Source organism: Papaver somniferum, chromosome 10, assembly GCF_003573695.1.
Source record: "Papaver somniferum cultivar HN1 chromosome 10, ASM357369v1, whole genome shotgun sequence".
NCBI classification, from domain to species: domain Eukaryota; kingdom Viridiplantae; phylum Streptophyta; class Magnoliopsida; order Ranunculales; family Papaveraceae; genus Papaver; species Papaver somniferum.
In genome coordinates this window covers 139,062,251-139,088,704 of record NC_039367.1, presented here as the reverse complement: position 1 = coordinate 139,088,704, position 26,454 = coordinate 139,062,251, and the positions used below count along the sequence as shown (strand labels likewise).

At 35.6% G+C, this 26,454-nt stretch overlaps 5 protein-coding genes across 5 annotated transcripts; 2 read left to right on the top strand and 3 right to left on the bottom strand.

Annotated features, from left to right (window-relative positions):
* The first annotated feature begins 5,674 nt into the window (after nucleotides 1-5,674).
* On the top strand, nucleotides 5,675-6,637 carry LOC113317158. The gene is made up of 2 exons (XM_026565284.1): nucleotides 5,675-5,994; nucleotides 6,118-6,637. Exons 1-2 carry the CDS (start codon nucleotides 5,730-5,732, stop codon nucleotides 6,579-6,581), a joined length of 729 nt encoding a protein of 242 aa, XP_026421069.1. The 5' UTR covers nucleotides 5,675-5,729; the 3' UTR covers nucleotides 6,582-6,637.
* A 117-nt stretch (nucleotides 6,638-6,754) lies between these two features.
* Nucleotides 6,755-8,119, top strand: LOC113316312 (cytochrome P450 86A7-like). The gene is made up of 2 exons (XM_026564524.1): nucleotides 6,755-7,349; nucleotides 7,437-8,119. The coding sequence occupies exons 1-2, from the start codon at nucleotides 6,755-6,757 to the stop codon at nucleotides 8,117-8,119; spliced, it is 1,278 nt and encodes a 425-aa protein (XP_026420309.1).
* A 723-nt stretch (nucleotides 8,120-8,842) lies between these two features.
* On the bottom strand, nucleotides 8,843-11,676 carry LOC113318499. The gene is made up of 3 exons (XM_026566668.1): nucleotides 11,518-11,676; nucleotides 11,036-11,239; nucleotides 8,843-9,349 (listed from the first exon to the last, which is right to left on the bottom strand). The coding sequence occupies exons 2-3, from the start codon at nucleotides 11,215-11,217 to the stop codon at nucleotides 9,163-9,165; spliced, it is 369 nt and encodes a 122-aa protein (XP_026422453.1). The 5' UTR covers nucleotides 11,218-11,239; nucleotides 11,518-11,676; the 3' UTR covers nucleotides 8,843-9,162.
* Nucleotides 11,677-20,951: 9,275 nt separating this feature from the next.
* LOC113316311 lies at nucleotides 20,952-22,122 on the bottom strand. The gene is made up of 2 exons (XM_026564523.1): nucleotides 21,645-22,122; nucleotides 20,952-21,538 (listed from the first exon to the last, which is right to left on the bottom strand). Exons 1-2 carry the CDS (start codon nucleotides 22,120-22,122, stop codon nucleotides 20,952-20,954), a joined length of 1,065 nt encoding a protein of 354 aa, XP_026420308.1.
* A 2,222-nt stretch (nucleotides 22,123-24,344) lies between these two features.
* Nucleotides 24,345-26,140, bottom strand: LOC113319212 (1-aminocyclopropane-1-carboxylate synthase 7-like). The gene is made up of 3 exons (XM_026567484.1): nucleotides 25,832-26,140; nucleotides 25,429-25,727; nucleotides 24,345-25,307 (listed from the first exon to the last, which is right to left on the bottom strand). The coding sequence occupies exons 1-3, from the start codon at nucleotides 26,009-26,011 to the stop codon at nucleotides 24,443-24,445; spliced, it is 1,344 nt and encodes a 447-aa protein (XP_026423269.1). The 5' UTR covers nucleotides 26,012-26,140; the 3' UTR covers nucleotides 24,345-24,442.
* Nucleotides 26,141-26,454: the final 314 nt, after the last annotated feature.

Genomic DNA, 26,454 nt, shown 5'->3' with positions numbered 1-26,454 from the left:
TAGATCGTCCTTGGAATAGACAATATTTGAATAAATATTATCCATAGGAGTTTGCGAATTTTATCGCACAAGTTAACACATGTGCGAAATTAAGCATATGAATCCTCATCCTTGAAAAGGGATATAGTATTTGATTCAATAAAAAAATCTGAAAAGTTCGCCCATATTTAAGAAATTCTTTTAAAAGAAAAAGGAAAATATAAGACCTCAAAATAAGACCTTAATAAAAGGCACCAGAAGTGATTTTAATCAGATTGGCTAGGAATTCGAATGTGGCGTGCAACCTAGTTCGCATACATGCAAGAGGCAAAAAAGTAAGACCTATCGCACGTCATAGTCGGAGAACCTCGAAAGCATGACTCAAGGGAAAGCTATACCGACCCTCGAACTTAAATCATGGAGATTTGGGGTGAGAACAAATGAAAATTCCCATCCGGGAGAGGTACCTTAAATTTTCAGTCTAAGATAATAATCTTAGATTAAGAGACTAATGTGAGAAAGTCCTTGAAACTCGATCAGGGCGCCGAGGTACACGGTTGAGTCAAGAGTGCCCGGGGCGTCTGGAGCGTACCTTGCCACTCTTGACAAGTCCTGACTATGATGCACTCGGTCCGAAGATACCCCACTTAGGGTGCGGTCTCGCAACCATAAACCTCATCGGTAATGGGATGTGAGGCTGCGAAATCAACTGGTTGTTGAATTAACTGGATGGGAAGAGCCATAACCTTAACCCGGTAGAGGTAAGCTTCCTTGAAGGGAAATCAGGGGAAGATAAGGACGGCACCCTCCATTAGGGAGCTGAATTGTGTCAAAATACGTAAATGTCATAAGACTTTTTACTCAAGGGAGTATTAAGACTTATCATATTTATGCGATAAAACCTGAAGAGGAAATAATCCAAGAGAAAGGTAAGATGAGATCAATGGGTCGATACACTACAGTGTAAAGACCGTATGCGATCTCATCGCACAGAAATAAGGCAAGATAAGACCTTTATATAGGAAGGAAATATAAGACCTCATAAGAAAGAATACATATAAAACCTAATGATTGTTTGGTAGGAAATTTAAAATTCATCACATCGCACACTTGTTTTATACAAGAAATCTAATAAGAGGCAAGTATGGGAATTGAAATAATACAATATTATCTTCCTTGTAACAAACAAGTTCAAAATGTATCGAAATAGAGAAGGGAAATATTGGGTGAAAAGAAAATTAAACATGTTTAACAACTACATCTTGTTCGACCAAAGACTTTTCAACATCAATATTGGATCCAGGATTCTCTATTTCGGCATTAGACTTATCAACAGACTCGTCCTTCTCAATTTGATCCTCTTCATCCTCTTGATCCTTCTCATCATCGCTCACAAATTCATAATCACTATCCGGTTCAGGGTACTCTTCATCTTCGCCTACATTAAGAAGAGGAATCTTTACCGCAGGAAGAGAGTTGCTTAGAATAATTCCATTAACTACAAATTGAGAACTAGCATGAGCCTTGCGAATAGCTCCCCTTTCAAGGTTTCTAGCATTGATCTCTAAAAAATATTGTTGATGTGCGAGTCTTCTTCGCGCTCTATCTCGAGAAGCAGCAAGAGAAAGTCAAGGTTCAACCGCTCTTTGCGAATTTTGGATAAATCAGATCTCAATTGAGAAATAGTAGATTCATATGACTTTTCATAATCTGCGAAGAATAATAAACTATCAAAATTGGAAATAAAGCTCGCACCAATGAAATTCAAAGAAATAGTTAAACAGTAACAAGGCAGTCAACTCTAGCTGACTACCTTCGCAGAACTTAGAAAGGAGAAGGGTGTTATTCTTCATACTTTCCATAGCTTTATCAAAATTATCACCAACTGAACCATTAAGACGGGAGCGAATCTTCTTTTCATCAGCAGAGAGAGATTTATTCTTTTCTTAAGAACATCATGAGATTGCTTTAATTGATTATATTGTTCTTGAAGCTGATTTTTCTTCACCGTCAAATTTATTTTACTTTGAATGATTTTTTCGTTCTGGGTCTTTAATTCCTTAAGCGATGTTTCATGTTGTACTTCAAGTGAACGAAGAGCTCGCGCTTGATCTTCATTTATTTTCTGAAGAATTGAATACTGGTGCGAAAACATTGCTTCTTTGCTTAAGAAATAATGTTTCTCCTTAGAAAGGGTATGATTCTCTTCTGAAAATGTTTCATACATTAGATCGGCATTACGTGACAATTTAAAAAAACAGGATATTTGACTATTTAATTCTTGAATGAGATGGTTATTTTCATGGGTTATATTATTAATCTGATCAAGAGAATATGAATGTTGATTATTTAGCTGGTCTAACTGAGTCTACAACTTCTCGTTATTCGCTTGAGTATCCTTAGCAAGATATTGAAAAGTATATCTCTCCAAAACTCGCCTCTGGTTTAAATCTTAATAAATGTATGAAGAAATTTAAGGAATGTTGGTAAGCGAAGAAATATATCATAAGATACTGTAAACAAAGGAGAAAAAGTCACCTCTAAATTCTTGATTTTGGTTGGTAAGGTTTTCAGCCTCAAGATTTCCAACTTGAAGTTCTCCCCTTAATTTCTGGACCTCTTGAAAGTCCATTTTCAACCTATTGACTTCATCTTCCAAAGAGGCATTTTGTTGCAAAAGTTCCAATTGAGAGCAGATAGATTTAAAACGTCCTTCGGCAAGAATCATTCGTCGATGAGAATCCTAAAGAAGAAAGAAGACAAGGATAAGGGGAAAAGATGTTAAAGTTAAGTGAAAACATGAAAAAGGCACTTACCAAGACATATAGAGAAGTATGGAAGCTTGGATAAATGTGAGAATGGATCTCATCCCTTACAGTGCTATCAGAGGGAAGTTCGCACAAAAGTTTACTTAAATCAGAACAAATGCGAAGTTTGCAAGGGTCATTAGTAGAGGATTGAGCAAAGTTGATGATGTCGGATAGAGTTTGGGAAGCAAAGTTCACGCTATCCAAAGCTTTTTTGCTAAGAGAAAGGGAATTTAATAACAAAGAAGAAGACGAACAAGAGGGGATGGATATAAGAGGAGAATGAATAGTAAAATCTGTAGGTGAGGATACATTAACAGAATTTGGTTGAGGGTTAGTATGGATGAATGAAGAAGAAGTCTGATTCGCATCCGATGAATTTGCAGAGGCAGTAATAAAAATATCTTTTGTCCCTTGATCAGCAGCAGGTTCTTTTTCACCAGAAAAAATTTCTTCAAAGGTGACAGACATATTTGCATCTGAAGTTTTAATTGGGGTGATAGAGGCATTAGTATCAGAAGTTTGAATTGTTGCTAAAGGGATGACGTCTGCAACATCAAAGTCAAGAATAAAAAGATTTGACTTCATTACTGTGGGCTTGCGAGTTTTCTTAAACTTTGATTTCTTGATCCCACCTATCTCACAATCAGAAGCCTGCGAAAACAAAGTAGATAAGAAATAGAGGCAACAATATTGTTTAGTTAAAATTAGATATTTCTTACTTCTTTGTTGTGCGAAGTTTTCCTCTTATGAGATTCTTTATTTGTATCTTTTGATGAAGAATTAGGGTTTGGAACAGTTATCCTCAGGGAGCTTAAAAGAAGAATTTTTTCTGGAATAGTATGGGAATTAGGTTAATTAAAAAGATAACAGTTACAATCAAGAATCATGATTATCAGAAGAATAAAAGGATAAATCTTGAAAGAAGAAAACAAACTTTGCATTTTTATCCATGGCAACAGTAGCAGAAGAACAACAACGGTAGAAGCAGAAGAACAGTAGCAGCAAGAATGAAATAAACAGCGGAAGAAAGAGAAATTTTAGTGAAGAAGAAAAGGAAATTTTATTCTTCTTAAAAATAAGTCAATAAATAGGTAGAAAACACGACCGGTTATAAACGGCTTGAGCCGGTAAACAGGAGAAGAATCGACACGTGTGAATAAATGAACTGGAATTCTGGAGGGATGTTGGCAAGGTAGAATACGAAAAGATATACACATGCGATATTATATGATGGAAATTTCTCACTCACTTCACAATGTAAGAGAAATGAGAAGAGGCAAAATGTAGGAGTGGAATATCGTACATATAATTAAGAATGGGAAGTAAGGATCATCTGATGTAAGCGAGGACTATCGCAGACTGCAGAGCTGAAGTGACGTATTGAATGATGTCAGCAAGATCACGAGTAAAATGTGATGTTCTATGTGAAGTAAAGTCTGTGCGAGAATGAGTGATTGTAAATAAGCGAATGTATCGCATAGTGATTCCGAAAATAGTGGATCTCTTAGCTGTCATCCACTATGAGGAATCCCCTATATAAAGGAAGGAAGTCATCACATAGAGAGAGAGATCTTTTAGTGTGTGTTAGACAAGAGACTAGGAGAGAGAAAGTTTGTTTGAAGAGTAAGAAAAGTCATTGTGAAATCATTGTTATCCATTGTATCCAATTACAATTTTTGAAAGTTAATAAAGAATTCATTATGATTACTTAGATTAATAATCTAGATACATTAGAGTGTAGTTGTAAGTTTTATTGCAACTACAATACTGACAGCAAATTGATTTTTACCTATATTTAAGTGGAACTTTATTCTGCATAAGAATTAGTGGCTCAAAATCTCTTCCATTTAATCGAACATTATTGCATAGCCATAAATGGTGCAGCTATAAGGTAGTTTCTCATGCATACTTTCTCATCGTCTCTCCCAGTCTCTCCCCAGTTCTAATGCATACTTTCTCATTGTCTTTCTCCGTCTGTCACTCTCGCCTACACTAAATTAGAAGAATAGATGGATTTTACGTATCTTCAATCTTTTCCACCGTTTACGCTGAGCGCATATCCTGTAATTTGTGGTTTCCTCCTTTGTTTTCCCACTCTTGGTTTGTACTTCAAATACACCAGCCAAGCCATAGATTACTGGATTTTCTTAGGCACAATTCCATCTTTATTATGGAACTCCGATCGTGTATTTGAATGGATGACAGACAGGGCCGGCTTATACACAAGGCAGTATAGGCAGCTGCCTAGGGCCCAATTTGCTAGGGGGCCCAAAAAGGTTGGGTCATACTACCTATACATACGTCAAAGGAAAAAAAAAATTCTTTAATTCCACGAGGAGTCGAGGACAACAGGCACAACTTCCTTCCTCTTCTTTATCTTTCAGAAACACTAAATCAGATCTTATCATCTCGATCAAAAAATTCACAACCAACATCATCCATCATCTATGATCTATTTGTGTCTCATAAGGTAATATTAACTTACTCTTGCAAATTTAGAATTTTGAATGATTAATGATTGAGTAATTTTGTTAGGGTTTGAGAGTTGTGAACCAAAATTTGGGGTATTTATAAATTTTGATTGTAAAAAGGAGGTTAAGGAACAACCAACAGTTAACAATCGTGGGTTTAGGCGTTAATTAGAATTTTGACATGAATTTATCTTGAATTGTGTTGTTAATTAGAAATTTAGAATTTTGATATGATTGCCGAGTTCGATTTGGTAATGCAAGAACATCTTCGACGTATTAAAAACCATGAAGTTTATCATCATTATCTTGGTCCTTCAATCCAAAATGAATTAATCGCATTGTTGGCACGTCATGTGAAAGATAAAATTGTAATGTTAGAGGGCAAGGGTACGATAATGGAGCTAATATGACCGGAAAGAATAAAGGGGTGCAAAAGAGACTACTAAAGGTAAATCCTCGAGCTTTTTATATGCCATGTGCTTGTCATAGTCTTAACCTTGCACTTTGTGATATGGCCAGTTCATGTCCTAGAGCAGTCTCCTTTTTCCAAGTGGTGCAACATATATATAACTTCTTCTCAGGATCTACAAAACGTTGGACGGTGTTTAAGAAACATGTAAAAGGTCTTACGGTTAAACCATTATCAGATACTCGGTGGGAGAGTCATATAGAAGCTATCAAAGCAATCCGATTTCAAGCTCCCGAAATACGAGATGCCTTAATAGAGCTGCAAGGTATGGAATCCTTCCGAATTGAATACTTCATTTTTATAATGGACCAGGTTATTTCTTCTCTCAAACGTAGGTTTAAACAATTTCAAGCATACGAGGAAACTTATGGATTTTTGTTTAATATAGAAAAATTAAGGTCTCTTGATGATAGTACCTTACGGAATTCTTGTGTGAAACTTGAAAAGTACCTAAGCTATGAAATGGAATTCGATATCAATGGGGATGAGTTATATACGGAGTTGAAGGTTTTGCGAAGTTTTTTGCCTAACGAAACAAAAAAGGCTATTGACGTGTTGAGTTTCTTAACAAATATGGGTGGCTGCTATTCAAATGCGTCTATTTCATATAGAATTTTATTGACAATCCCTGTTACAGTTGCATCTGCAGAAAGAAGTTTTTCGAAGTTAAAGTTGATCAAATCCTACCTTCGATCAACGATGTCTCAAGAAAGATTAAACGGACTAGCGATGTTATCCATTGAAGCAGATATGCTAAGTAGTATTGACTATGATAGTATTATAAATGAGTTCGCATCCGTAAATGCGAAAAGGTCGATCTTTACGTCCATTACTAGTATTGTATCTTCTTGAACAAAATGATAAATGTTTGGTAATATTATACTCATATCATCATGTGTTATCAGGTACGTCTTTTGTGCTATCAGGTAAATATTTTTGTGTAATGCATCGGTTATTCAGTAGTCTAAAAAAGGCCCAATTTTTATTTGTCGCCTAAGGTACCCAAATACTGTAAGACGGCCCTGATGACAGAAGCTTTTCGTTCACTTGGCAGAGGTTCATTTTATATGGATGGACCCATGTTCTCAAACTATAGATTTCTAGTAACCTGTCACCCTAAGAACTTGGAATATATACTCAAAACCAACTTCTCCAATTTCCCAAAAGGAGAAAGTTTCAAGGAAATTTTCGATGCACTTGGTGTTGGGATTTTTAATGTGGATTCTGATACTTGGAGACTACGGAGGAAACTGGCTCATGCAGGGTTTAGATTAGGAGAATTTAAAGCTCAAGTTGCTAACACTAGCCGTAAGGTGGTAGAAGAACAGTTAGTACCATTTCTAGCTCATGTAGCCGAAGAAGGGTTCAGCATCGATTTGCAAGATGTTTTCTCAAGGTATGCTTATGATATTAATATGGGTATGGTTTTCGGTAGGTATGAAAACTATCTATATATAGGTCTTCCTTCAAATGAGATGGCTGAGATTACAGATGCTGCACAGCGCGCCTTATTGTTCAGGAACGTAGTGCCTCTGTTTGTCTGGAAATTACAGCGTCTGTTTAAAATTGGTAAAGAGAGAGTGATAATGAAGGCTCAAAAAATGGTAGATGAAAACTATGGTGAATACATTTTTTAAAAGAGAAAAGACTTTCTTGCCGGAGTTGAAACTGCAGATCTCTTATCAATTTACATAAAAGCTCTTGCAGATAATAGCAGTAATTTTGCTTCCTTGGCTGGGAAATACAATTATCTTAAAGATGAAATGCTGAATTTATTCTTGGCCGGGCGAGATACAATAAAATCAGCTCTCACTTGGTTTTTCTGGTTAATTTCAACCACACCTTATGTTGAAGCAAAGATCTTGGAAGAGTTGTATTCTGTGGTGTCTTTGACAAAGAGAACCCATGAATGGCCATGGGTTTTCCCTTCAGATGACTTGAAAGGATTGGTTTATTTGCATGCGGCTTTATCTGAATCCTTAAGGTTATATCCACCACTTCCTATCAACCGAAAATCAGTTGTCAAGAAAGGCGTACTTCCTGATGGAAGTGTGGTGACTCCTGGAATGGAGAAACTACTTTCTTTCTATTCAGTAGGAAGAATGCCATGGGTTTGGGGTGAAGATTGTTTGGAATTTAAGCCAGAGAGATGGATAACTGAAAATGGGAAGCTAATTGATCCAACATCCAGATTCGTGCCGTTTAACATTGGTGCGAGAAGTTGTTTAGGCAGAGATGCAGCTTTTACACAAATGAAATCTGTTGTTGCAGCTGTGTTATTCAACTTCCATGTTGAGGTGGTGAAAGGTCATCATGTTTGCCCTCAACAGGGGACAACCCTTTATATGAAAAATGGATTGCAAGTGAACATTAAGAAAAGGACAGCTTAGACAAAATCCCAACTTGTACTAGTACTGCATCATGTTTTATGTGCACTCTCTGTATTCTTTTACTTGAATAAATGGCTCTATCAAGAGAAAATATGCAAGACACATTGACCAAGCTGAAGCTTTAGCAGTATAGGAGAGTTTGCAATAGGCGCAACAACTGCAGCGTAATAAACTAAAACTGACAGTAAGGGTGTGGCTGAAGCTGTTTCTCAGTTGATTTCCAGTTGTAGGAGACAAGATCTCAATCTCATTTCTTGTGTGGTTTTGTCATGTTCTTTTTCTTCTTGTGTGGTTTGCTATATAAATAGAGTGCGTAATAAACCAGTTGACAGGTTGGCCAAGTTTGCTAGAAGCTGCCTCCTATACATATGTGTGTTTTTTTACCCTATATTCTAAAAGTTGAGAATGGAGGCAAAGTGCAAGCATATGTTTTGTCCCCTCTCAGTTTCTAGGAAAGAGTTACTATTGCTTTCCTATTTTTAGGTTACCCCTCAGTTTCTATGAAAGAGTTACTATTGCTTTCCTATTTTTAGGTTAAAATGAAAAAGTGATAGTACCTCTTTTCTAGAAACGGAGACAACACCAATATAATCTTCCGCAAAAACTAGCACCAATATACCATGATTTAGTTCTGGTCGATTATACTAACACAATTTCCATCATCTTAGTTTTCCTGTTTAGTTGAAAAACATAACCAGCAAATGATCTAACAGCAGAGAAACATTCATCAAGTGATGTTTATAAAAACTGTGCAGTATTTTAGTCAAATATGACAGGAAATTACAAACTCGAATCGCAGAAGTAACCATTTCAAAAGAGAACGAACAGTGGTGTCAAATCCACAAATTATTAAGGCTTCCCATATGTGTCTTACTGACTAGTCAGCTAGAGAAAAAAGCTTGCATTTCCAGAAAAACAAAATTTTGCAAGTAAATTTAGGTTTTGCTAACCATTAAACTACAGTAGAATTTATATATCAACCTAATCATCCAAAGAAAATCGAGAAACTCCTCGTTGAAGCATTGGGTGGTACATTGTGTTTATCAGACATGGTAACCAGTGAAGGTAAATCCTCTTCCTGCAATCTCACCAGCACAGAACCAAGCAAAGCACTCCAGACCAAAGAGAGCAGCAATACCAGCGTCCTCAACCTTCAGCTCTTGCCTGTTCTTCCATAGCTGCTTGACAGCACCAACTTCCTTCCAGAATGACTCAGTACGACCAGGAATACTGCAGGAAAAGATATCGGTGTTGCGTAAGCTTTAAGATTTATTGTAATTGACAAAACAAATTTGCGAAACCAGCAGTAGAAATTCAAATTTGAGAAAGAAGAAAGAGCAGAAGTATCTTGCATTAATCAAAAAGCTTAAGAGTAAAGATGGAGATATGCATCCAAAGGTTGTACTGACGAACAATGTATTCAAGGAGAACTGTTGAAACACTTAATACAAGGAAGACATAGCCACCCTTTAATTCAAGATAATATAATAAAAAGCACAGTAATAGAAAAAGCAAAGCTTCCCCATCGATCAAAGAAACAAAAAGAAGGTATAATAACATATCCCCAACCACATGAGCCATGTGGCCTTCTTCATCCAAATTTGAAACATAAGTGAAACAAAGTATAAAACTCAGAAATCTAGAATTTACAGCATATCACATGTTATTTTTGAAAGCATATGTACGCAAAACTGCACAAAATATCTGAGCTATTCTCAGTGAATCATAACCCTGGATAGAACCTACAGTAGCTGCACACTAGGCAACAAAAAAATAAAACACCAGCTCTCCTTCAATGCTCTGAGGAACTTGGCCATGACAATTACATGTGAACCTACTACCTAAAAGTCTAAAACCATTATTGAGCTTCAGCAAGTTAGGGCCATATAATTTGAAACAAATCCCAAACTAAAACATAAAACGCGCAGAAACTACACAGTGAAACTGCGATTACCATAAATAGAAACATCCATTAAGAAACTCAAATAATCTAAACCTCACAGGATCATACGCAAAAAGCAGGAAAGAGAAACGCATCTTGCATTGATCAAAAGGCTTATAAGTGAAGACAGATCGGAGCCAGAGGTTGCACTTCAATCATAACCCAAAGAGAACCGTTTAAACATGTTCAAATTTTTTGTTTTATGATAGCCATTGCCCACTCAAGAATCCAAAATACGCAATAAAAAGGCTATCAATAGAAAATGAAAGGCTCGTCCATCAATCAAAGAAATAAACAGAAAGTATGATACTATACCACCAACAACATGAACCATGTATGGTATTTCTTTCACCCAATTTGAACATAAAAGAACAAAGTATAACACATAAGCCTGTCAAGAAATCTAGGAAGTTTCTACACATCACATATGTAAGAAAACTTCACAATGGCATCTGCTTTTCTAGCATCAATGTCTTGAAAAGTCTGAACTCAGCATCTGAGTTATATACCGCCTATGTAATCTAACTCAAGAGCAAATGGTGAAACATTTACACAAGCTGAATAGAAAAACAAAAATCAACCTCAGTTTTATTCTGCACTAGCTACACACACTATACAAGATCCAAACATGGCAACTATCAAGACAAAATTACTAAAGAGGGACTCATCGTTCAATGCAGTAACATCAACGTATCAAAATAGACCAAAAGAAAAAAACACTTAACCTAGCTCAAACAACCCACACACAGAATAGTGCCCAATATCATAACTGACCTTCAGCAAATTACACTCTCAAAATTTACATTAAACACCAGAGTTAAAACATTAAAACAACCAACATTCAGATACTACACACAGCCAAACAACAAACCCCCATTTCAACAAAAGGCAAAAAATCTCACAGACCAACACTATTTTACCACACTTCACAAGATTAACTTAATAATTACAAACCAAAAGTAGAGAAATCTAACCTTGCAAGACGAGTATAGAACAGTTGCTTGGACAATTCATTACACTTCTCAACAGTAGCTGGCTCTTGAACATACTTCTTGTTCTGCTCCAACATCTGCTTGTAGTAAGCTGACCCATGTGTTCTCACAAACTTTGTCACTTGACATGCCTTACTTTGCAATTGAACAAACTTCGATGCCATCTCTAACAACAATCAATCAAACCTAAAAAAAAAAAACACAACAAAAAATCAATTAGTCTTCAAATTCAAATCAAAACCCTAATCAAACACAAACCCAGATTAATATTAGCTCATCTAACAACCCCAGACAAGAAATCGAAGAAAATCTTTCACAAATTACAAACCCCCAAATTAAACTAAACAAACCAAAGAAACGAAAAAACATACTTATAAAACCCTAGATTTGATATGAAGAAATTATAAACACTACGAAAAGATTAAGATCTGAAAATGGTTAGAGAGTGAGAGATGATTCATTACCTGTAGTGTAGAAATTTAGGGTTTAGAGATGGAGATGAAAGAGGAGAAGAAGAAAAGGAAGAAAGAGTCCTTTGTATAGAGTCTCTCTTTTTCTTCAATTTCTAACGGAATAAGTTGGAGTTTAGTTCCTTGGGGACTGGGAGAAGTAAATTTATTCTGACTATTATAACCCTCACTGCTCAGTTTTCTCATCTTTAAGTTTTTGGCAAATTGAGGGTATTTTGGGAATTTGACAGGACCATATGAGGGTATAATTAGCATTGAAAGTCACAAATGTGCCGTGCCACCGTTGTAAGTCAGATTTGTTAGATCATACTGGAGAATATATTTTGGGGTCATAGGGCAAAGCATCTGACTCGTCTGAGTCGGTTCAACTTCTCGATAGCTTAACGTCAGCGTGATTGTAGGGAAAAGCTAGGCAGATCACAGCCTATACAACAACAACAAGCTTCAAAAAGAAATATGCACATTCTCTACTGCTCAATATCAAAGATTTGGCCTGCTATCGATCGTCTTCGCTCAACTGACCTTCCAGATAATTTTAGTTTCAAAACTCTGGAAATCAAAAGATGCATATCACTATACTAAAGCTTGTATCACAGCGTCACACAGCACAACTCTCATGTGAGTATTTAAACAACTAAAGAAATTCGACAAACTGCTAATTACTTGGGTCAGATATGACAGAAAAGTACAAAATCCCTGCAGCAGTAACCATTTCAAAGCAGAAGGAACAGAGTGGTGAAATTCACAATTTATTGAGGCGGCCAAGGAAAAAACTTACTTCTGCAGAAAAACAAAATTTTGACAGTAAATTCAGGTTTTGCTAACCATGATCACTAGAATTTATACATCAAAATAAAAATCTGAAGTGGACGAAGAAATTGTCATTTGAAGCATTTTTCGGTATGTGTTTCAGATAAGTGAATCCTTAAAATCTCACCATTACAAAACTAGCAGAGACTGACATTCCAGCAGAGATTACCAATACACAACCTTCAACTCCCTCCTCGCTGCTTCACAGAATCAAATTCCTTCCTCATATGACCAGAAACACTGTAGAAAACACTATAGCGTTATCACACAAGTTTTCAGAGACATTGAGTTACAGTAAATACATGCAGTAGTTACGTCATAGAACAAAATAAGAAGTATGTAAACAGGGCACAAGCATCAATCAAGAAGAATAAAGAGCTTTCCACTAATAACCAGTAGGCTCATCAACAAATATGGAGATACTTATCCAGAGATTGTACTTCCAAATGATCTAATCAGACTTCAAAGAGATTCATTTAAACAATTTTGAATTCTTAAACTTGAAACAAAAATTGATATGTTTCAAAACTTTAACATACTATGGCCGTGACATCCACGTGAAATAGAAAATGAAAGGCTTGCCAGCTGAAGACATAAAAGAATGGTAAAGTACATGAAATGGCAACACCCATATTAGCCATTCCTTTCACCCATGTGGACAATAATGAACAAAGTGTAACTTGCTAGCAGTACAGTTATCTAGAATTCTACACAACTCAAAAGTTATTCTAGAGCTTAAAATAAGCAAAGGCGCTGATATTATTTGTTTTCCTAGTATCATCTCTTCTGAAGAGCTTGCACTGAAAACCTCATTCTTTGTTATCTGGATAACCATCTGAGCCCAAATAGTAACCAAAATTTTCTTATCCAAGTGCCCCGCAGAAATGAAAGAATCCTCTGAATAGTCTACACGCGCAATTACTTTTTCTTGACCACTTCAACAACTAATTTCACCAAAAGAGAATTACAGAACAAAAAGACCACTACAAACACAGATCAAACAAAACTCGACTTCAAACTCTTACCTCAATTACACAACTCGATCCCTATTATCTCTACGCATATCCAAATCTGTAATACTCTTTATCAGAACACTCTACATTATTCAAGAATCAGGTATACTAGTTACAGGCTACATCTAAGAAACAACCCTTATTTGCTAATGTATCTGCCAAGAACAACAAAAGAAGAAAATAACAAAAATTCATGGCAACTACGAGCAAAAGAACCACAACAGCTAGGGGAAACTAAGGGTCTCCTTCTTTGCAGTATAAGAACTAAGACCAAGAAGACGACCAACACGCAATGACTCTTGGGAAACGAAATGAATTAACAGAAAAACTTTATCAAACTCAATCATCTCCTAATTAAACTAGACCTTTAAACTAGCATACAGTTTCCCGAGTTATAGTCTTACAACACGTAGCTAACATAGCCATTTGTTTTAACCTTAGTCACCAGATTCGTGAAAGTCCTCACGAATTTCCCTGAGATTCGCGAATCTGCGCTCCTCAGTAAGATTCTCGACGGAAGCTAGCTCCTAACTGCTGAGAAACTCGCTCCTAACAAGGAAGGAGCTTTTCCATTAATACCAACTAAACTTTCCAAGTTTAAATACAATTTCCAAATTCTGTATTTATGTTTTTTTATTTTAATACCAAAAATTGACTTGTGTTTACCAGATACACTTAAGGAAAATAGAAAGTAGTCATTTTATTAGAATTTTCTCTATGTTTTTTGTGTATTTATTATGAAAATTAGTGGTACAACTAATATATTTATAAAACTTATTTACTCTCCAGACTCGCTCCTCGAATTTCATTTTTGAAAATTTTACGAATTTCGCTTCTGTTCTCGCTCCCGCTCCTGGTGGCTAAGGTTTTAACCAATGTCTAATGTCCACACACAGGGAAATACAGGGTACAAAACATACACATTTCAGTTTTAACATTCAAACATTCTATTTTCAAAGAGATAAAATCTATTAGCTTCTTAATTCACTACAACAATGCATCAATAAAACTGACCTTCCATATAGTTAGTCATGGCATGAACTAATCTTTGTTGTTAGCTTTCTTCTTTTTCACGGCCCCTGATTTATATCCACATTTCGTGGGCTTCCCCCACGGCGAGCAGGAAGGTCTACCTCCTTTTGTACGCCCTTCTCCTCCTCCATGAGGATGATCCACTGGATTCATTGCAACACCACGCACATGTGGGCGTATACCCAACCACCGGCTTTGTCCTGCTTTGTAAAGCTTCTTCTTAACATGAGTATTATCTTTATCTGTACCAATAGTAGCTCGGCATCGAGAATCAATAAGTTTTTCCACCCCTGAAGGTAACTTCAATAGACATTTCTCTGCTGGTTCCTTCATTATTTTAGCATAACTCCCAGCGGCTCGAACCAGCTTTGCACCTTGTCCTGGTTTACATTCAATCCAATGCACATATGTTCCTGTACGTAACTCAGATAAAGGTACACAATTCCCTATTTGAGCAGATCGATCAAGTATCTCGTCTCTACTACTTGCAGGTGGGCGTGGCCAATATGCAGCCAACTGTTTTCTTACATCTCTAGTGGCTTGACATTTCTTAGCTTGCAATTGATGCAGCTTTAATCCCATCGCTACAACAAACCTACCTAAACATCACAGATAAATTTAAATGCTAGAAATTTAGAAACCCAAGTTCACATTTACTAACCAAACAAGAAAACCTGCAGTTAAATACAGGAAACACCGATAACAGCATGATTGATATTTATCTAGTTACTTCTCTATATAAACAGGACCTACTCTAACGTTTGAATACATGAACTAGCCGTGAATTTGAGTAATGATAGGAAAATAAAATGATATTCCCATACTAATCGTTCTTACGATTGTGGTTATTTATTTTAACTACTCCTGGTGTACTACCGTCATTTGAGTTTGAGCTTTCTGCATCATGGTCTTCTTCCAAATGAAGACAGATCCTTAAACTAAATAATCTTCTTAACCAAACATGAATGCCACATACAGTCAGGAACAATTAACGTAATGGAGATAGAGAGCAGAGAATCAAATAAACTTCTTAAATCTTAATCATGAGAGATTGCTAGTGGAAGGTACAAGTGATACGACAATCATGACAAAGTTTGGCTTCTTCTAATCAAAATTCTGATGGGATCTTACAGGCAAGTGGCTTAACGATACCATGTCACACAAAACCATTCCTGCAAAGAAAAATCTACAATCTAATCAAATTATGGTATGCGAAGGCAACTAACTTCGATTTCTACCTGTTTTAATGGCAAAGGCCCAATTTGCCTGTTGCTCATTCATTAGTCCCGTTCCAACCAAGGCGGGGTAGTATAACTCAAATCGGCACTATTCTATTTCATCACTATGATTCCAAAACCCTAGTAAAATTAAAACCCAGTTTCATATTCACTAATCAAGAAACCCCGAACAAAAAATTTGTTAAATCTAAACAGAAATCCTAAATGCAGCAAACATAGGAAGAAAAAATAACCCAAAATCAATAAAACACTTCAGATTTGATAAACCCTAACAATAAGATGAAGAAGATTGATTACCTTGTTCACGATTAGGGTGCAGATGTTTGGCAGAACTGAAGAAGAGTTGCCTTAGCCCCTTCATCTTGAAACGAAACTAGGGTTTTTGGAGGAACTGAAAAGTGAAAATCACTCTGATGAGGAAGAAATTAAAATGAACTGGGACTAGAGCCCCCTTATAAAATAATGAGTAGGTTCTGTTCACATCCTTATTATATGGGTAGACATTCAGATAGGTAGGTGATACTGGGATAGTTTGGGCTCGTCTAGGAAATTTCATTGAATCGGCCCATATTAGTGACCCTACTGTGATTTTAGCTTTCTCTACGAATTTTGACGCTGACGAATTTTGAATAAAGGTCACTGATATCGGCACTAAATGACTTTATCTTTATGCAGGAGTGACATCCGCCTCCCTCTCTTATAAGTTTTTGCCCCCTCTCTAACAAAGTCTTCATTTTTCCTAGTCATGTGATGGTAACTGAGTCGGCTTTAACAACAAGAACTAGCCGAAAGTTATAGGCGTGTTTGTTTGCCGTTGGAATTTGTCGGAGTAGGGGAGTCGTGTCGGAATAGGGGAGTCGTGTGGGATTTGGAGTGTGGAGTCTCTGGACTGCTCTCGAAAAGCTATTGTTTTGAAGAGTGGTGCTAATGTCTATGTTTAGAAGATCTCTTTACAAGATCTTTTGATAGCTACCCCCTCTATATTCCTAAACTTTGGATGGCAGACTATCTAGCTCTGTAGTCTAGAGAAAAAACACTTGTTCCATGTTTTGGTTCTCCACTCTTCAGTCTTTTTTGGTGGCTGAACTCTATCCATAAATTTCTGGTTTGCAAAATGGCACGTAACGAGAGAAGGACCACATTCCAAAAACTGAAAAGGTCGGCCCCTATTTAGAAAACGAAATTATTTTTATGGGAAAGGAATCGAAATCAGGGTTATGAAAACCGGCCCGGCCGGTCAGACCAATGAACCGGTGACCCAGTCACCTTTCTGGGCTAGTCCATCAATGACCTAGTAAAGTTACAAGAAACCGTTTTCTTTAATGAAAATCGGTTGACTCGTCCGTATTGACCCGTGATCCAGCCGATTCTGAACGGTTCTCAAATGGGTTGACTCGTTCCTTTTCGTGCAAAAAGATTTTGGGTAAGTAGGGGGAGTTGATCTCGTGACCAATTGCTCCTTCAAGTGACCCCCAACCACAGAGCCAACTGTTTTTTTGATGATTATCATGCATATATAAATTTAAACAACAAAACATGAACAAAAATCATATCCATATGTGACCCGGTGAACCTGAGTTGAACCATTTGACCCTGACCCAGTAATTTTTTCGATTTGATGTCCGGGCCAGTTTTTAGAACATTGATTGAAATCTCGTGTCTATTGGTTAGGACTAAGAGTTAACAATTTCTTTAAGAGGAGAGAAAAGAAGTAGTTTAGGAGAGAGAAAGTAAGTAAATTAAAGGTGTAAAATGTGTCGGCGCAGCCCAGCACATCCCATTAAGAGGTGAATCCGCCGTGTTACTTGTTGTGCCGTGTGAGAAATTAAGGCGTGCTATGTTGTGCTGTGTTTGAGAGCGTGTTGTGCCGTGCTGTGCCTGACACATTTATTTTACATTTTTCAAAATAAATATTTTCAACATATTTAGATATTATATGTGTTGTTATTGAAATAATTCAAAAAAACGAAGATAGAGTGTCAAAAACTGGTTAGAATAAACACTCTTTTGTAATATAAAATATACAAAATAAATGTGTTGTATTTTACCGTATTGTGCAGTATTTTATACATGTTATGGTGTGTTGTGTTGTGATGTGTCACATATTTATCCGTGCCACGTGATGTGCTGTGTCACTGTGACGATTATCCTGGCCCATCCCAGCACGTTAAGATGACGTGTTGTGTCGTGCTGGGCTAACTCATGTATTGGGTGGGCACAACCCAGTTTACACCTCTTCCATTGTGTAATCTCAGTCTCCCTTAATTTACTCAAAGTTATTCGACTTAACTTTGAAATTATCATAACCTCGTAGAGAAATCTTTCAATACCCATGCGGATGTAAGCCATTATTCCGAACCGCGTAAATGTTTACGTTTTTTACATTACTGCATTTACATTATATGCGTTGCATTATCATCTTACTTTATTTATACCTTCCCTCGTGACATATAAACAATCATACTCCATCGAGCTAGCATGTTTTGCTATCATATTTATGTCATCATATCAAATTCTTTTCCTATTATTGCATCAACAGATTATACTTTTTTGCCACACTCTTTTGATATTGTTGTTACATTTTTGTGGCAACAGTTTCATTTTGCAGCAACAAATTATAGCTTCTAACCGCACTTGAGAACTATCGTGACTAATTTTTTTCCTTTGCAACATTTATATTGAAGATGTGGCAATAGGTAGATTTTCTTGTAGTGTACCGAGCTGGTGAATGTGATGCCACCTAGGATAGGTAGAAGAACAAGAGCTACGTATGTTTATTTTTTCAAATCAAGAATGAAAAAGAAAACACATAAATTCAGGAATCATATTATTACGTACGGCTGAAAACCATTGGGTTTTGGGGATGAAAATGATTCTAATGTCCAACAAAGTAGATGGAGGGCACCTAATGTATATGAAACGTCAAAAATGTCCTAACCCAAATCTAATTATTCCAAATCTAACTATTCATTAAAAAACAATAAATAAATCTATTATTTTTTCCTTCTGCTTCTCTTCTCTTTAACAAATCATGATGAAGATGATGATCATGATTTAATGATGATGAAAATAAAGATGATAAAAAAATGTAAATGTATTATCTTCTCCTTATCCTGATTTTCTCATTCATAAATCATGATGAGATGATGATCATAAAAAAAAACCTAAATCTATTACTCTTCTTCCTTTCTTCTTCTTCTCCATCGCATCGTGATGAAGATGACGATCATAAAAACAAAAAACTAAGAAAAATCACCATTTATTTTTGCTTTTGATTGCCAAACAAATTCGATTCGAATAAGCTAGAGTTAAAATGAAAAAAACAAAATTTTGGTACTATATACGGTTGAGAGTTCTTAATTTCCAACCACTCCAAATGTAAGTCATATATACATCTAATAGGATTTCCTAGCCGTAAATTAGGTTTACGGTTGGGAAAATTAAAACTCACAGCCATAAATGTTGTTTACGGTTAGGATTTCCTAGTCGTAAGAGATTCTGATAATCACGAAAAACAAAATAAAAACAGAGGTTGGGTTTCAGTTGGGATTTCCTAACCATAACACAGGTATACGATTGGAAAAATTAATATTCTCAGCCGTAGGATGTTGTTTACGGTTATGATTAACTAGTCGTAAGTGATTTTGATACCCAAGAAAAAAAGGAAAAAAAACAAAGGTTGAGTTTTGGGTAGGATTTCCCAGCCGTGACTAGTACTTTTCGCTATGAGATTTTAAATTCTCAGCCCAGAAGTGTCGGTTACGGCTGGGGTGTAATAATTTCCTAGTTGTAACTGCAAAAAAAAAAAAGAAAAAAAAAAGGCCCTTAGACTCAACAAAAATGTAATATGAGTCGAGTATTAGGTTTTTCTGACTATTTTGAAGATATGTTTCATCATATTCTTCCAAGGTTTTCAAAAAAAAACAAATCCTCTTTCTCTTAGTAAACATTTTTTTTTAAAATTTCAAAATATTAATCTAATCATTAAATTAATGTAATCACTGATTTTTAATTAATACACTTAATCATTTATATTAGTACTAATCAAAGGCATATTAGCTATTACTAATATTTTTTTTTGATCGGTAAAGAAGTTTATTAATAAAAAAGAAGAGGGTACAAAAGATTTGTACCACCCTAAGAGTACAAAACAAGAGAGCTAGGTAAGTAACAAACTACTTCCTAAAACAAAACAAACGGGCTAGGAAAGAAACAAAATACTTCTTTGATTACAGATAATCAAAGTAAATCTTTGGCCATCTTGCCATAACATCACAGAAGTTGGAAATTCAAAGTCCTTAAAAACAAGACACCAAGTGAAGATAGTGTACTTAATTTTATTGAACAAACCAATGTATGTATTGTGCTTCTCAGTATAAACACGATCATTTCTTTTTAACCAGAGATTCCAAACAATTGCCACTGAGATCATACTCCAAATTTTCTCTTGCTAAGGAGAAGTAAAAGATAGATTCCAAGACAGTAACATAGTGAAAAAATCTGCAGGCATAGTAAATTTCCACTGCATCTTCTCTTGAAAATGAGACCAAACTTTCCTTGCATAAGGACAATGTAAAAAGAGATGATCCACAGTTTCAATATTCTCCCAAAAGACACAAGATGGATTAGCTTCAATACCTCTTCTTCTCAGCATATCTTTGGTGGGTAAGCTATTGTGAGCTAAAGTCCAGAGGAAAAATCTTATTTTTGGTGGTAACTTTTGTTTCCAGATGTAATTGAATATGTCATTCTGCTCAGGTTCTGGATTCTCAGAGTTCAATAAATCATAAGTAGATTTCACAGTATATTGACCTTTAGTATTGAGAGACCAGGATATCTCATCTTCAGCTTCATTATTGAGAGAAAAACCATTCAGATTTCTTTGTAATTCTTCTAACTCCAATCTTGCTGTTGCATTCATTCTTCTTAGAACTGCAAGATTCCAAGTGCCTGTCTCTGTTGCTTAAATGTCATCTACAATATGATCCTTACTTCTAGATAAAACAAATAGATTAGGGTACTTTGATTGTAAAGAGGTTTCTAAAAGCCAAACATCCTTCCAAAAACTGACACTAGTGCCAGAATTAACTTTGAAATGGACATTAGTTTTAAAAATTGTATCACACTTCATGATGCATTTCCAGTGACAAGTACCATAAGAAATTTTCGGAATTTTAGAGAACCAACCACTTGCTTCAGCACCATACTTTTCTTCAATAATTCCTCTCTATAAAGCCTCTTTTTCCATAGCAAATCTCCACAACCATTTTGTTAATAAAGCTTTATTCATCTTCAAAAGTGATTTAATACCCAGATCTCCAAAACTTCTTTTTCTTCATAGAGTAGGCCATTTCACTAGATTCATCTTCTTTTTGTTGGACTTGTCATTCCAAAGAAAATTCCTCATAATTTTTCCTAGCTTCTTAGCAACAGAAACTGGCATAACAAAAAGTGACATATAATAAACAGGAAGACTGGAAAGAACATTCTTAATAAGGATGATTTTACCTGCTCTATTCATCATAGTTCTATTCCATCCATACAATCTCACAGTGAACTTATCAACAACTTTGTCCCATTTATCAACTCCTCCACTTTTGTCACCCAAGGGCAAGCCTAAATAAGTAGTTGGTAACATTCCATTATAGCAGCCTAGTAAAGAATAAAATTGAGATAAATCACCATCATAACCTACTCCAAAATTTTGACTTTTTGCAAAGTTAATTTTAAGACCTGTGAGTTGTTCAAAAGCCAACAGTAACAGTCTGAGATGCTTAATTTGATCAATATCAGCATCTAAGAAAATTAAAGTGTCATCTGCAAATTGCAAATGACTAATCATCTTACCACCATTTGTCACTTGAAAACCTGCAATGAAACCTTGTTCCTGAGCATTCTTAATCATAAAAGAAATAGCTTCACCTACAAGCAAGAACAAGAAAGGAGAGATGGGATCTCCTTGTCTGATTCCCTTTTCAGACTTAAAGTAACCAGTTGCAGACCCATTGATTAGAATTGAAAATCTGACATATTCTCACCCATTTTCTCCATTTTTCACCAAAATTCATAAGAGCAAGAATTTCATCTAAGAAGTCCCATCTAACATGATCAAAAGCCTTTTCAAAGTCCACCTTCACTAGTAACCCTGCTTTTCCACTTCTTCTTCTTGAATCAATAAGTTCATTAGCCACAAGCACTTCATCTAGGATTGGTCTTTTCTTGATGAAAGCAGACTGATGAGAAGAAATAATTGATGGAAGAACTTCCTTGAATCTATGTGCAAGAACCTTAGAAATAATTTTATACATACCATGAATCAGACTAATGGGTCTCAAATCTTTGATCTCTTCTATTGTTTCTTTTTTTGGAACTAAAGCTACGAAAGAATTTTTAAGCCTCCAATCCATGAAACATTTATCTTGTAATTCTTTGAACACCAACATAACGTCATCTTCAAGATATCCCAACAAAGAATAAAGAATTTTAGATGGAAGCCATCCGGCCATGGGGCTTTAAGTTGTCCCAATTTTTTCATTGCTGACAAGCATTCTTGCTCTGTGAAGTCATTCTCTATCCAAGTATTTTGTTCCTCAGAAATAATATTGAAATTCATATGATCCATTGAAACAGTTCTGGAAGAAGTAGTTAGAAAAATATGCTGAAAATGATCAACAATACCCTTTTTAATATTTGCTTCCACTTTAGTCATTTCTCCTCTAACATTGATAGCACCAATATAACTTCTTCTATCTGTTGCAAGTCTGTGGAAATATTTAGTGTTATCATCGTGTTGCTTCATGTGATTGACTCTAGCTCTGGATCTCCACTTCTCTGCCTTTAGAATAGCTAATTTGCAATAATCATGTCTTGCTTGTAGTCTTGTGTTCCATTGATCTTCTTACAGGACATTGTAAACATTCTCAAGATTACTATTTCGTTACCCTTTTTTGTTACCTAGTGAGCCCGAGAACTATCTTTTTTCTTTTTGAAAACTCCCTTCTTTCAGTCCTAATAATAGAGTTCGAAAACAAATTAAAGCAAAGGAGACGAGTCCGAATTTTTGCACATTCCTTAATGAATGTGCACGTAACATTTCAATCTTTACCATTGATTTAACTTATAAAGCTATATAACGAGCGTCGAGGTTCTAAACATGAAGAATAGTGAGATCATCAATTAAATAATCAACCAATCACGAAAACTATATTAAATATATACTTCTTGGAAGAGTGTGAACAAATTCAGACTCCAAGGGAGACTTGTTGGTGATTAACTCATCCGTGAAAGAAATAAGAGCCGGAAAAGTCCACCATGTACGAATGCCACGTCGTAATGAGTATTTTGGAGATTATAACTACTTGGCTACTAGAGTGTCATGTTGGAGTTTTGAGTTGACTTTAACTACAGGAACAAGACGAAATTAACAGGTGTATGGATTTGTCGAAGTATATAGAGAATTAGAGACCATAATAAGAAAATGGCACGTAACGAGAAGGACCACATTTGACCATATTAGAAAAATAAAATTACTTTTATAGGAAAAGGCTGACAGAAATTTCACTATCGGGAGTCAGCACTACATTTTTGGTGAAAGAAAGAGTTAACAAAAGAGTTTGGCAAATACTTGTTTGCCAAACTTAAGAAAAAGTTAGCGAAAAAAAGTTCAGAAAAAGTCAGTTGCTTGGCTTGTTTGCCGATCAAGACATAAGAAGAAGCCACTTGCCGATGAACCATTGAACCTTGAGACTCTGATGTGACCCCTAAGTGTAGTTGGTCCATAAACCACGTAACATTTTCGTGAAATTTTGATAGATCCTAACCACAATGGTTTTTTTCTCTTTGGCACTACTCTCTTGTTGATGTTTGGTCCCTTGTTTGAATTTTCTTTTAACATATATACTTCTTTAGGAAAGTATTATTCAGTTCAACAATTCTACAACGACAAAAGATCCTACCGTATAAGAACTCAAAGGCAATCCTTAAAAGAGTCAATGATTTTATCAGTGGGATAGTAACGAGCCAATACTGGTCTTCCGGCTTGTGTCACAGTGTATAAAACTCGGGAGAAACCCACGACATACAAAGTGTTTCCATATAATTAAGTTACATATTCAAAGTCAAATATGTTTATAAGGTCAACTCCTGACTGAGTCACCTCCAATGAAATTCCTCTAGTTGACCTACCTTGATTACAAAATGAAAATGAAACTATAACTTAATCATAATTATGCATGGTTTGATATCCTTAATTAAGTGGAATATGTCCCTGTCGACATTAATGCAAACACCACCGCCACTTGAAATATCCTTTTCTGACCTACCTAATATATGTTTCTTTGTCATGGTTATACGTACTGTACCTGTAAACTCTGACTTATCTTGCAAGAGTCATAAAGAGTGGAAACTCTTAAAGATCTTTATTATAGGTACGTAATTTCTTCAGCAACATACTTTTACTTTCCATATCAAGGATATAGTAGCTGTTTCATTTTGGTCCACACCTCTAAAGTTGTTGGATTCTCATAGAACAAGCTATATTGAAAATGGATTGAACAAACCAATCCGAAGTCGGAAAAGACTCGGAACACAAGCTCAAAAGGGAGTTTTTATTCATTTCAAGAAATGCGTAAATAAATTTGCCAAAGAATGTATGTAATGTAAAATTAAGAATAAAAATAATATATTTATTTGACAATCAAATGCAAGTCCCATTTCTTAACAATATTTAGAGATGAATTATCCCATTTTAAAAAATGGGTTATCTTGAATCATCTAAAGAATCAATGTAATACCAAAAAAATAATATGAATAAAAATGTGTTGGTTTCTAATTCTTCATGCTTCTTTGATAAGTTTCCATGAAGTCGTAAATTCTCTTCAATGCTATTTCTAATGTTGCTTCACTCATATTAGCAAAGCATACCCTAAACCAACCAGGTTCATCACAATGACAAGATGATCCAGGAGATATGTTCAACTTAACTTCCTTCACCATTGAATTCCAGAGTATCAATTCGCTTTCTTTTGTGTAGCTCTTCAAAAACGGACTGAGATTCATCCAACAAAATAATCCGGCGTTTCCTTCTAAACACTGAATTCCAGCTTTTCGTAGTCCATCAACAATTAAACCATATCTTTTCTTCAATCTTTCTCTATTGATTTTGATATAGTTTTCAGTAAACTTCGTATCGGATAACATGGCAGCTAAAAGATTTTGTGTTTGTGATGAGACCAAACTAAAACTTGACATCCTTCTTGCAGTTGTCACAATTTTATCATTGTATGAATAAATAGTTCCAACTCTAAACCCTGGTAACCCTAAATCTTTTGATAAACTATAAACAATGTGAACCCTTTCCGCATCTTTGTAGTTTCGTGCTTCTAGTATTTCTGCAACGCTTACGAATTCGGTTGAAGAAAAAACTGACCCTGAGTATATTTCATCTGATACGAGATGAATGTTTTTACGCGTAACAAAGTCGAGTATCTCTTCGAGTACTTTACGTTCCATTGCTATACCTAGTGGGTTTGATGGGTTTGTAATCAGAAGTCCTCTAACTTTTATGTTCATTGATTCAGCTTCTCTGTATGCATCTTCCAATGCTTGTGGAGTAACTTGAAAGTTGTTTGAGCTGTTGCAATGAACCGGAACAATATTTACACCAGTTCTCCATCTTAAATCTCTATCAAATCTGTCAATCAAAAAAAGAAAAAGAAACATTTAATACAAATTTTAAAAATAAAGATATGGATCATTAAATCAGAATCAAATTACGAGATTGCGTTAAAGTATTATGGAGTTGAATTACTCACCCTGGGTAGTATGGAGTTGGAACCAATAAAGCATCACCAGGGTTTGCTAAAATGAAAGTTAAAAGTTCATTTGCAGCTGTTGCACCAGCAGTAAGAACCATTCTTTCAGGGTCGAATTTCACTTTGTCGCCTCGGATTTTCCCCATGAAACTTGCCATTGCGTTTCTAAAACTTTGTAAACCGTGATAATCTTGAAATAAAGCGTTCTCTCTGAAGCTTGAAATCCCACTACTTTTCCTGGTTGTTGGTTGTTTGTCTGCATTGTTTTCCAAGTATTCTTCTAGTAAATCAAACGAAACCTGTTCAAAACAACGCAATTAACATTACAAAACTAGTTCCCATTAATGAAAATTGAAGAAGACACGAATATAAGAGAATTTTGATGTGATGGATGAATACTTACTTGATTTTCAGCTAAACCCATCTGAATAACACCAGAAGGATTAGTAATCTCATCATAAGGGTTCTCATCATAAGCTTTCCATCCAGCAAAGTATGGAGAATCCTCTCCATGAGTATCAGAGTTCGCAACATTTGATAACTCAACACTATTACTAGTAATAGAACCAATCTCAATAGCCATTAATCTGGCTAGATATATGGAATATAAATCAGATAATGAAATAGTATACTCAATAAATTTTTTTAACAAATCCAAGAGCGAGAGTTTGAGATAGAGAAGAGAAAGAGAGAGAGAGAGAGACAAAGAGAGACAAAGAGAGACAGAGAGAGTGAAGAATGAATTGAGTGATGAGAAAACTATGAGAGAATAAGAGTCTTTATATAATAAGAAAAAAGCAAAGTGAGGTCTGGTCTAACCTCTTTTACTTAGAAATGATAATAATTGAATTTGTTTAAATTAAGTTTCTCTTAGTAAATCTCTACAAAGAAGAACCAATGATTGATGTGGTCATGAACAAAACCAGACCTCAACTTTACAGAATATTGGTGAAGTGGTAGTAGTAGATTTTTCAACTATCTTAAATACATGACAGCTAGCTGGGTATAATGTGATCTTGTCAAATC